General features: G+C 38.1%; 1 protein-coding gene across 1 annotated transcript in view; it reads right to left on the minus strand.

Annotated features, from left to right (window-relative positions):
- The window catches only part of COPB1 (coatomer protein complex, subunit beta 1), a 50,895-nt gene extending 42,140 nt beyond the window's left edge, over nucleotides 1-8,755 (minus strand). The window contains exons 1-4 of the mRNA XM_006865779.1: nucleotides 8,607-8,755; nucleotides 4,344-4,573; nucleotides 3,776-3,945; nucleotides 303-417 (exon numbers count right to left, since the gene is read on the minus strand). Of these exons, the coding sequence (XP_006865841.1) occupies nucleotides 303-417; nucleotides 3,776-3,945; nucleotides 4,344-4,573; nucleotides 8,607-8,697 (606 nt within the window). The 5' untranslated portion in view covers nucleotides 8,698-8,755. The remainder of the gene's footprint in view (nucleotides 1-302; nucleotides 418-3,775; nucleotides 3,946-4,343; nucleotides 4,574-8,606) is intronic.
- Nucleotides 8,756-12,591: the final 3,836 nt, after the last annotated feature.

Consider the following 12,591-nt stretch of genomic DNA (forward strand, 5'->3'; position numbering starts at 1 on the left):
TAGTGGTTACGAATCGGGCTGCAAACCTTAAGGCCAGCAGTTCGAAACTACCAGTTGTTCTGCGGGAGAAAGAAGAGGCGTTCTGCTCCCGTAAAGATTTACATCCTCGGAAACCCTGTGCAGGGTCGCTATGGGTCGGAAACGACTCGACGGCACTTAACAACAACAACAATATTCAAAATAAAACAAACAAATCACAAGTATAATAAAGTTAGTGTTAAAAACATGACTAGGCCTATGTATACTCTGAACTCTCATTTAATACAATTATAAGTGTTTTTGGTTTTTATTAAGTACTTCACCTGATCTGCATGAATTAGCATCATAAACGCATTCCTTTTGCAACTGGCATCTTTCTCATTCACCAAAAAATCATGGATCAGTTCAGGAGCATCAGGTATAAGATGTTCAAAATTCCTTTAAATAAAACAGGTAATAGTCATGTTTAGTTAACATCCTGCTTTGCTATTTCAGAACTCTCTAAATCATAGCAGAATTATACTCGGAAAACCTTCATAACACTATTGATTGTTAAGCTTTCTGAAACGCCAAATCAAAGCTGTGGGTAGGAATCATAAGCTTTCACCACTCTCCACTAAGTTATCAAATGAGAAAAGTTGATCTATTCAACATTGTTGTTGTTGTTATGTGCCATGGAGTTAGTTCTGACTCATAGCGACCCTCTACAGGGTTTCCAAGGCTGTAAATCTTTACGGGAGCAGAACGCCTCATCTTTCGCCTGCAGAACAGCTGGTAGTTTCCAACTGCTGACCTTGCGGTTCACAGCCCAATTTGTAACCACTACACTACCAGAGCTCCTTATTCAACATACTGCCAACTAAAAAAAGGCCTAATAATTGTCTTTCACATACTTAAAGACTATCAGTGCTCTTAATAATAACCTCAAGATATTGAAATACATTTCATTAAACATCATGAGAGAAAAAATATGAGGAGACGTCAAAAAGTTCATGAAGAATGGAATTAAAAGAAAATGGAACAATTCTGTTCCATTTGTTCCTCAATTAATATTTTGAATTTTATTAGTTGTGCACTGTATTTTTATTTATTTAAGCAAACCAAAACAAAATCCATTGCCATTGAATCAATTGCAACTCACAGTTACTCAAAACTCTGTATGGTTTCAAAGGCTGCACATCATGACAGAAAGGAACCCTGGTAGTGCCATGAATTAAGCACTGGAATGCTAACCACAAGGTTGGTAGTTCAAATCCACCAGCCAATCCATAAGAGAAAGACGAGGCTGTCTGTTTTCATAAATACTTAGTCTTGAACACCCTAAGGAGAAGTTTTACTCACTCTTATAGAAGTACTATGAGTCGAATCAACTCAACAGCCATGGTCAATCTTTATGGAAGCAGATGGCCTCATCTTTCAACAAGTTGCCCTTTTGTTGGTAGTTCAGTGCTTACACTGTGCCACCAAGGATCCTTGATTATTTACTTACTAACTCCTTACTTTGGAAAATTTTAAGTATTTGTAGTACATAGAGTAATGAACAGAAGCTTCATAAAAATCACCACCTAGTTTCAACATAGCCAATTTTATTTCATTTATACATACCTCTGTGCCCATTTCCCTTCCTCCCATATTAATCTGAAGCAAATCTCAGACTGCTTATCATTTTATATTTAAATGTATCACATCAGCAAGCTTCTCTAAAACAGGGGTGGGGAACATCTGGCCTGCAGGCCATCATTTGGTCTGACCCTGCCAAAGCAAACGTAGTTTCACCCATCACGTTGTTGTTAAGTGCCACCATGTCAATTCCAACCCATAACGACCCTGTATAGGGTTTCTGAGGAGCAGCTGGTGAGCTTGAAACATCGGCCTTGCAGTTCAAACGGCTTTGCAGTCTGATGCATTAACCCACAGCACCACACCAGGACTCACATTGTTGTTGCTGTGAAGCGCCGTCAAGTTGGTTCCAACCCATGGCAACCCTGTATAGGATTTCCAAGGAGCAGCTGGTGAGCTTGAACCACTGACCTTGCAGCTCACACAGCTTTACAGTCTGGCGCATTAACTCACAGCGCCATACCAGGACTCCAGGACTCACATTAGGGGTGACTTAATTAAATGTTTAACCAAATATAACAGTCTAATTTTTAAGTTGATAATTTTGTATGGTCCATGAATGATTTAAAAATTTTGGCAGAAAAAGCTTCTCCACTCCTGCTCCAAAATATATGATTCATTTAAAATGAATCACAATATCAGTATCATATTTTGCACTGGACTACAAAGTCGGTTTGAACCACAAGGTCAGCAGTTCAAGCTCACCAGACTCTCCTTGGAAACCCTAGACAAGGTCGGAACCAGCTCGATGGCACTTAATAACAATTATCATTACAAACCCAGTGTTCAGATTTCTGATTATCTTATAAATGTCATGATTTTTGAATGCACACTATAGTTTAAATTCTGAAATTTGTGGCATTTGTATGATTAACTTTCAAAGGACTACATTATTAACCAGAATGCTACTCTCCCAATATATTTAAGTGACTTAACTGTAAAATTATGTCAATAAACTAACATATTAAAGCACAAAGACACTTACAAAAGTTACATCCTACTGCTACATGCACTGACACAGTGAATGTAAGAAGCAAGCATTACAGTCTCATTTAGCTGGTTCTTTGAATTGTTTTTTAAAGTCCAATTATCTTCAGCTTTCTAATAACAGGAATTCATTGATGAAAAACAATGACACATATTTCACAAAAAGAATTCTAAAACATGGTAAAAAAAACTCCATGCTTATAAGGGCTATGTTGTTGTTAAGTGCTGTTGAATCAGATCCGACTCATATACCCTATATAGGGTTTCTGAGGAGCAGCTGGTGGGTTTGAACAGCCAACCTTGTGACTCAACCCAAGCTTGTGGTTGAGTGCTTATCATACAGTGCCACACTAGAACTATGCAAGTAAATAAATGAATGGACCAGAATAAACAATGAGGAACCCTGGTGGCACAAGTTAAGAGTGTTAGCTGCTAACTCCAAAGTTGCTGGTTCGAACCCACCAGCTACTCCATAGGAGAAAGTTGAGGCTGTCTGCTCCCATAAAGATTTAGCTTCTGAATCCCTAAGGAGCAGTCCTACGGTGTCCTACAGGGTTGCTCTGAGTCAGAATAGACTCAATGGCAGTGGGTTTATAAAAACTGGAAGGTGTACTTCCTATTTAAAGAAGGCTTTGATGTTATTAAGTACCATCGAGTTGGTTCCAACTCATAGCAAACACCCTGAATAGAGTTCCTACGGAGCAGCTGGTGGGTTTGAACTGCCAACCTTTCAGTTAACAATCCAGTGCTTATCCTACAGTATCACAGCAAGACTCCTTAAAATGGGATATTAAAGGAGTGCTGCTGTGATGCTGTGGAGTAGGTTCCGACCCATAGTGACCCTGTATAGGGTTTCCAAGGAGCAGCTGGTAAGCTTGAACCACCAACCTTACAGTTCAAACAGCTTTGCAGTCTGGCGCATTAACCCACAGCGCCACACCAGGACTCCTAAAGGGGTCTACTGTTACTCAATTCTAGCAGATTGCTGTTATGTAGAAACTAGGGCCCACTGTTGTCATATCTTGATTTTTTTAATGCTAACAACATAACTATAATAAAGAAAAAATATTGTGTAGGCCAAAAAATGTATCTGCATGCTGCACATAACCTATAAGCAATCACTTTGGAGGCTCTAATTTAAAAGACTAAAGAGTTGTCACAAAGCTAAGCCAAAGGAATGCCTATTTACCTATAGATGGTATAGATGGCCAAAACAGCATTTCTTCTAACATAGCTGTGTCGATGCTCCAAACAAGCACGGATAGCTGGCATTAAAGGTTCTAACAACTCTGCTTCTTTCAACTTGCAAAGAAAACGAAGAGTCGATCCTCGAATAAACTCATTAGGGTGCTGAAGATCCTAGTATAAAAATTAAAATAAGAAATGTTGAACTTCACCTTTTTACAAAATAAAGCCACAATTTTTAAATACAAAAATTTCCAACAGAAAAATCAGAAAATAGGTTGAGGAACAGACCTACATTGTCGGACAGCTTTCATCAGATTCTTCTTGATTAAAGCAATTTTTACCTATCTCATCAATGTCTTCTATGAATATGTGTTACTGTTTTTTATTTACATATGCATAGAAAAATAATCTTATAAATAACTCATTAAATTATATTAAAATATTTTTAATAATTTTATTTACAACTTACTTTACTCAATTTAATTTAAAAAATTAAACAAAGTATATGCCACCAATATTACAGTTATCTAAAATGTAATATTCATAAATAATTATAGATTATCTCTTACCTTTCTATATGCATCACATACAAGGATCATTTCATGTAAAAGCCTCCCATCTGGAGTTGTTTTAGGAACAATTTCCCAGAACACTAGAAGTAATTTTTTGATGGTGTGATCCTGAAGAGGGAGCACAAAACGGATGATGGTCATCAGAAGTCCAGGAAGCTTTTCACCATTCAGAATCATAATGATTACTTTCTTCAACGCTTCAGTCTTTGACTTCACATCTCCTTTTTCTGATTAAAAAACAAAACATATTTTGAAATAAAATTCCTCTAATAATTTTTAAAGCAATTAACAAAATAAAACATATTTTCTCACTTTGTTAGACGCTGTGGCCATAAAGGTATTACCCCAAGTGACATGGGTCATCTGTTTGGTTTTGCCACGAACAAGCTGTATGCTCTGCGCAAGTCATTAGGACACTAATTCGCTCTAGTCCCTGGATCAAGAGACTATGGAGCTAATGCAAAGAGTTCATGAATCTATAGGTATAACAAACAAGTAACATAGGAGGGGGCTTTAAAAGTTCATGAACAATGGAACTGAAAGATAATAAAAAGTTTTCTACAAACTTTTTGAAACCCCCTCATATATCTCAAAACACACATACCCGTTTCTCAAAATGTATATATATACATGTTGTTATTATAAGTGCTTCTGAATTCAAAGTAGTATTTTGTCAGTGTTATTTCCTAAGTTACCCCTACCACTAAGGGGTCCTGGTGTGGCGCTGTGGGTCAATGCACCAGACTGCAAAGCCGTTTGAACTGCAAGGCTGGAGGTTCAAACTCACCAGCTGCTCCTTGGAAACCCTATACAGGGTCACTGTGGGGTCGGAACCGACTCAACAGCACTTAACAACAACAACCACCACTAAGGGGAAGGGATAATTTGTGACATTGTTCAACATTATGAAGAGGATTCTCATATACAAAGAATGGGAAGTAATGGATTAGATTAATTATAAAATCTCATCATTTTTCTATAGGGTATAAAACTTCAGAATCTTTGTAAAGAAATTACCTAATACTGTTAATCCTCTATGATGGTGCATGGAGGGGATTGTAATCATTTCAACAAAACAAAATATGATTGGTTGAGTGTAAACCTGATGATCTGTTCTGTAAACTATCACTCAATTCATTATAAAAACTTTTTTTAAAAAATGAAATTACCTGAAATATTAAAGGACAATTAAAATGTTTTAGAATAGTGACCATCATTTGGAATTATGATTGTTAGTTTACTGTTACACACTGAAAAACTAAGCAATATATTTTATGGAAAATAATCATTATCACTACTACGTATTAAAACATTTATAGTACTAAAAATCCAAAATTCAAAGGTATAAATATTAGGCGACAAATCTATACTGCCACAACAACTGTGTGGATCATTAAAATAATCTAGGGAAGAGAAGACAAAAAAGGAAGACAAAAGCTTTCAATAATTTTAAAGTTAGCAATAAGGACTACAACAGAATTAAAACTAATGGGAAGAAGTTACCAAGAGGCAGGTATGTTCTCAGATATGAAAGAGAAATTTTTAAAAATTAGATTCAGTGGCTGATAAGTAAGTGGTTGTCTTAAGAAACAACAGTACCCTATTGTCAGTGGTGGTTTATCAGAGATAGTGAATGACTTGCTCTGCTGACAGGGAAGATTTAAGCTTCAACAGAACTGCAGTTAGTCAAATACAAAGTTCTTCCTAGCCCCTCAACAACTATGTATTTATCACTCGGCTAATATGACAGACTCCTGGTGTGGCACTGTAGGATAAGCACTGGACTTCAAACCAAAAGGTCAGCGATTCAAACCCATCAGCTGCTCCTTGGAAACCTAATACAGGGTTGCTATGAATTAGAATGGACTTGCCCGCAGTTCACAACAAGGTTAATAAGGTATTTTTAACATGTAGCAAAACAGAGAATACCCTTAGGCATTTGGGTTGGGAAAACAGTAAAAGTCTCTGTCAAATTTATCCCACAGAAAAATATTTTTGCTTTAAACAGACTAACCTCATGTTTCTCCCTCTACTTTCAGAGCTGCCTCATATGGAGGAAAAAACCCAAACTGGTTTGTGTCATTATCAAGTCAAGAACTAAAACAACTGGATAAGAATAAAGAAAATATCAACCTAAGCACTTCAGTTTTTAAATACGTAAGAATAACAAAAATAAAGCATCAAAAGAAATGACAGTAGCTGACAGCAATGATTACAAAAATAATAATAAAATCAGGCAAAGTTGCAAGTCTTGGCTAATGTTGTATTCAAAACCCTACACAGGTTTTTACACTTTCTTGTCCCAGAGCTCCTTTCTGGGGGATAGAGGCAGAGGCAAGTTTTTTTTCTCTAATTTATTTGGTACTGAAAGACACTGAAGTCCAAAGGCATGACATTTTGCTCAAGTTGTTTACTACTTTTTACAAATTAGCAAATTCTTAAAAATTTAGCAGGATACAACTCCACTTGAAAAAAAAGTTTTAAAAAATTTCAAGTAAGTTTAATTGTAAACTTAAAAATTTGCTTATCTACCCCTCTACACATTCCCCCGCCCCCAATTTCCATTTCATCCCAACAATTCAAATTGAGATGAGGGAAGGATGATACCATATCTTCAAATTTCCCAGAATTTTTTTCTCTCAATGAGCATTCTATGAAAAATTAAATGAAAAATTTCAAATATTAATTAAATTCACAAAAATACTACTAAGTGCTTCCTATTCCAAGGGACATACAGTCATCAGAGCTCATACTTAGTGATTAAAGCAACTCAATATTTTACCAAACAAAAATCTAATTGTTACTCAACACTAGAAACTAGTCCTACACATTTTTTCATCTGTTATTCTGAGATAAAGGAAACAAAATACACAAAATCTGAGGCTATGTATTTATTATGGGAAAGTAGCTAAGGCAGCTAAAATTAAGGCTATTCTAATTAAGAAGAGATTTTGTTTTTTACCTTCCCATCTCTAACCTAAAGCATTTTGTTGTTGTTGTGTACCACTGAGTCAGTTGTGACTCGTAGTGATCCTGTCTGTATAGGGTTTCCAAGAGCACCTACTCGGTTTGAACTGTTGACCTTGCAATTACTATCCAGTGCTTATCCTACAGCACCACATCAGGCCTCTAATAAAGTAAAAGAAAACTTTTACTTCCATATATGAATGCTATTAAAAAAAAACAAAACTAGTGTATAATGCTATCAATTTGTCATTCCCTTTTCTAAAAAAGAAAAACTGAACTGGTAACCACAAATTCAGTAGTTCAAACCCACCAGCTGATCCTCCTATACAGGTTTTGTATGAGTCAGAATTGACTTGATATGACTTCACAACCACCACCACCTAAAATTAGGAAGTTTTCATTATTGCTGAATAAAAGATGGAGTAAGTATGTAAAATATCATCTTTTTTCAAACTGTAAACTGTATCCTGAAAGATACTCTCAAGTCTTAAATCATAATTCTCACTCTACAATTTAGATGTTTTCAGTTTAAGAAATATTTATTTTTAGCAGTTCAACTAAACAAAGGTCATTATTTTGAAAAAACATTTTTTCTTGAAAGAATCACTCACAAAACAGTAAGCACAATATATATACTTTTAACTGTTTTCTTCTGTGCAAAGTGCTTTACAAACAAAGCACCTAAAACTTTTTGGAAAATACCCAAAGAGCAAAGAAAGCCCTTTTAGCTTTATTACGCAATAAATGTTACTGTTGTTTAGTGCTGTCAAGTTGGTTCCAACTCACAGTAACCCTGTATAGGGTTTCCAAGGAGTGGCTAATGGGTTTGAACCACCGACCCAGTGGTTAGCAGTCCAGTTCTTTATCCTACAGTGTCATCCAAGGTCTCCATAATGCCAGTGATATACAATCCAATTTCACAAAGAGATTAAAGACATTCAAATACACATTGTCAACCTATCCACAGAGCATTACAGCCTGATTCATTTAGGTCTAAGATATTTAACTGCACAAGACCATGACATTATTTTATGGAATGTCTAACAATTAAACCTTAATATTTCTTTAGCTTTACCAAACTAAACTGAAACAAGCTACTTCAAAACACAGCATTGCAAGTGTAAAGGTAACAAGGTTTTCTTCTTAATGAGACAAATGATCTACAAAGAGATTGTAGAAAGTCATATTTAGCAAAAATTAAGCATTTATAATTCTAAAGCACTTAAAAAAAAAAAACCCAAAAAACTGTTTTCATCCCCCCCTCCCCATTTTCAACCTATTATTAAGGTTTACCTAGATCATTCTTTAAGCTAAGTTCCGATGGTGGTTCTGAATCCATTGGCACATTAATTAACGTATAGCACACGTTCTCAGCAGCCGTCATGGTTCCTGGCTCTAATCACTCCTCGAATCAAAATTGAAGGAAGACAGAAGCCAGAAAAATCTATAGGAAAAAAATATATAGGATACCCTTACATTGTAAAAAATTAAAACAGTAACTATCTTTCGTGATCTTCACTGTCTAAAGTTCAGTTAGTTTTGCTTATGGCTTTAAAATATCAAAAGGGAGGTCAATCTTCTCTGTGTTGCCATAAAACCATGTCCTAATACAACACCAAGTCATTGGCCAGCGGCAGCCGCTGTAGGATATAGGATGTCCGCCCCCCAGCCCGCCCTTCACCCCCACCACACGGCTGCAGGAAGCTGGCGTGCCTAGTTAAGATCCCCAACAGTCAGTCCTCCAGCCCCATCTCGCCAGGTTAGAAAACAGTGATTTCTAACAAAATGTGCTCTAGAACTATTGACGTAAGGAGCCCCTGTACTTGAAAACTCTGTCCCAATCTTAAAGACGGATCGTCGCGTCTGTCCGTCTCTCAATCCCAGCGCTGCACTCCCGCCCCCACCCTGCGCACCTTCTGCTCTTCCTCTGACAAAGCCGATCCTGGCTGCAAAGCACGAGCTTCGGGGTTCTGGGGGGAATAAGGCCCCGAATTGTGGGATCAGAGGTTCGCTCCAGAGCTCCCAGCCCCCCACCCCGCTTTGCCAGGCCCCGACGCGAGCGGCCTAGTAGCTCCCCTTCTACATCTTCCTGCTGGAAAGCTAGTTCCTTCGCCTAGACCGGGACCTCTCCGCCTTCCGAGCGGGGGGTTAGTGGCCCGTTACCTGGCTTCGAGGGGCGGCAGCTAGGGCAACGGCAGGACGTCTATTCCAGTTCCAAATTGCAGCTGCGGCGGCAGCTCCGGAGTCCTTGGCTGACGTGGAAGAGGGTGGAGAGACGGCTGAGGCCAGCGCCACCTAGCCGTTACGGCAACTCAGAGAGGACATGCCTTCTCCGTCTTGCAGTTGCGCGCTTCAAGTCTGTCCAGGTTTTTGGTTTGGGTTTTGTTTTTTTTCTTGTCGCTTGTTCACCGATGCTTTAGGCCACCGAAGAAAATGGAAACACGTATTTTAGTGTTCTTTACAAGTCGAGCGCTGATTAAGCCCTATGGTCGTCTAAACAATGGTTGGAAATTGTAAGCCCTGGACTGCTAATCACGAAGTCTGAGGTTCAAACCCTCCCTCCTGTACAGGGCCGCTATGAATCAGAATCGACTTGATCGCATTTAACAACAACAAAATAGTGAAAGGAAGAAAGTGCTGGTAACGAGAGGAAACATTTTACAGAGTTTTGTGGTCAAGTAGAAAGAGTTCTCGACTGAGACCTGGAAACCCAAGTCTCTTTTCTAATTCACTCATTAATAGCTGGGAACGTTAACTACTCTCTGGTGTAGTAACCCTAGTTCTTCTGTTGAAGGACACTAGATTTTCTGGAAGACTTGGTTCATCGCTCAACATCTTTAGTAGTCTAGATCTCTGCTTCTGCAGTTGGGGTGCAGTACGTTGAACATAACTGATACTATTCCTTTTTATTTGGCAATGGTCCCTTTGTGATCCCTTCCAAGCACCCAGTAAATTAAATTTGGGGAAACTGTGGAGTCCTGGTGTAGCGCTGTAGAATAAGCACTGAGCTGTGAACCACAAGGTCTGCAGTTCAAACCTACCAGCTGCTTCTTGGAAACCCTATACAATAGGACTGCTATGAGTAGGAAGTGACTCGATGGCACTTGACAACAACGTATAAAGGGGTGTCCTAGGGTAGCACTGTAGAATCAGTACTGGACTGCTAAGTGCAAGGCTGGTGGTTTCTTTGGAAACCCCCATACAGGGTCACTGTGAGTCTGAACTGATTCCATGGCACTTAACAATAATGATAAAGGAGGATTGACAGTCACTATTTTTAAAAGATTTTACTGATTTCCAAAGACCTAATTGTTAGAGCTGGAGTCCTGGTGTGACACTGTGGACTAATGCACCAGACTGCAAAGCTGTTTGAACTGCAAGGTCGGTGGTTAAAGCTCACCAGCTGCTCCTCAGAAACCCTATACAGGATCGCTATGGGTCGGAACCGACTCAATGGCACTAACAACAACAACAACAACAAATTGTTAGCGCTACAATCAGCCTTGACAGCTTGTTTGCCCCCCAAAACAGTTTTCTAGTGAATTAATAAACATGCAAATACTTTAACAAAACAAGCAAAGAGATCTGACAGAATCTACCCTTACAGTACTGCATTTATCGAATCCACACATTCTGGCTTTCTTTTTGGGAACTATCCAACAACAAAAAGTTCTTGGACACCCAAAATAAGTCTATGTGTTAACAGCACTTTAATCTTGAGTGCCCTCTGATGCTGTTTATTCATTTTTTAAAACAACTTTCTACCTTTACCCTGAGATACATGTTGCCATCAAGTCAATTCTGAATAGAAACTCTCTAAGACAGAGTAGAACCATCTCATGGGGTTTCCAAGGCTTTAAATCTTTACTGCTGCACCTTTTCCCCTTGGAACAGCTGGTTGGTTAGAACCACCAACTTTTCGGTTAGCAGCTGACTACTTAACCACTGTGACACTAGGGCTCCTCACAAATTCAAATTGAAGCTGAAAACAATTAAATCAAGTCCACGAGAACCAAAGCACAAACTTGAATATATCCCACCTGAATTTAGAGAGCATCTCAAGAATAGATTTGATGCTTTAAACAGGAATGACTAAAACAGATGAGTTGTGGTGTGACATCAAGGACACTATACATGAAAAAGCAAAAGGTCATTTAAGGGATAGGAAAGACAGAAAAAAACAAAATGGAAATCAGAAGAGACTCTGAAATTTGCTCTTAACATACAGTAGCTAAAATGAATGGAAGAAATGATGAAGTAAAAGTGCATAACAGAAGATTTCAAAGGGTGGCTCAAGAAGACAGAGAGTAAAATAGTATAATGACGACCTGGAGTTAGAAAACCAAAAGGGAAGAACATACTTGGCATTTCTCAAGCTGAAAGAACTGGAGAAAAAAATTCAAGCCTCGATTTGTAATACTGAAGGATTCTACTAGGAGTCCTAGTGTGGTGCTGTAGGAGAAGCACTCAACCATAAAGCCAGTTTGAAATGCAAGGTCTCCACTCCTCGGAAATCCTATACAGGGTCGCTATGAGTCAGAATAGACTTGATGGCACTTAACAACAACAACAATAGCAAAATATTAAACAATGCAAGAACTAGCAAAAGAAGATGGAAGTACTACAGAGTCACTGTACCAGAAAGAATTGGTTGATGCTCAGCTGTTTCAGGAGGTAGCATATGATCAAGAAGTGATGCTACTGAAGGAAGAAGTCTGAGCTAAACTGAAGGCACTAGTGAAAAATTAGGCTCCAGGAATTGACAGAATACCAACTGAGATGCTTCAAGAAATGGATGTAATACTTGTCTATGCCAAGAAATTTAGGACAGTTACACAGACAACTAACTGGAAGAATCCATACTTCCAAAGAACAGTGATCAAATAGAATGTAGAAATTATCTAACAATATCATTAATATCACACACAAGTAATTTTTGCTGAAGATAATTTAAAAATTGTTGTAGCAGTACATTGGCAGGGAGCTGCCAGGAATTCAAGATGGATTCAGAAGAGGTTGATATCAGTTGGATCTTGGCTGAAAGCAGAGAACACCAAAAAGATAATTATCTGTGTTTTATAACTATGCAAAAGCATTGTGATCATAATGGATAACATTGCAAAAAATGGAAATTCTAGAAAACTGGATTGTGCTCAGGTGGAATCTGTACATAGACCAAGAGGCAGTCATTTGAACAAGGAGAAAGGGATACTGCCTGGTTTAAAACATGAAAGGTGTGTCAGGGTTGTATTCTTTTACTATAATTATTTAATCCGTA

This window comes from Chrysochloris asiatica, unplaced genomic scaffold (genome assembly GCF_000296735.1).
Source record: "Chrysochloris asiatica unplaced genomic scaffold, ChrAsi1.0 scaffold00083, whole genome shotgun sequence".
Classification (NCBI taxonomy): domain Eukaryota; kingdom Metazoa; phylum Chordata; class Mammalia; order Afrosoricida; family Chrysochloridae; genus Chrysochloris; species Chrysochloris asiatica.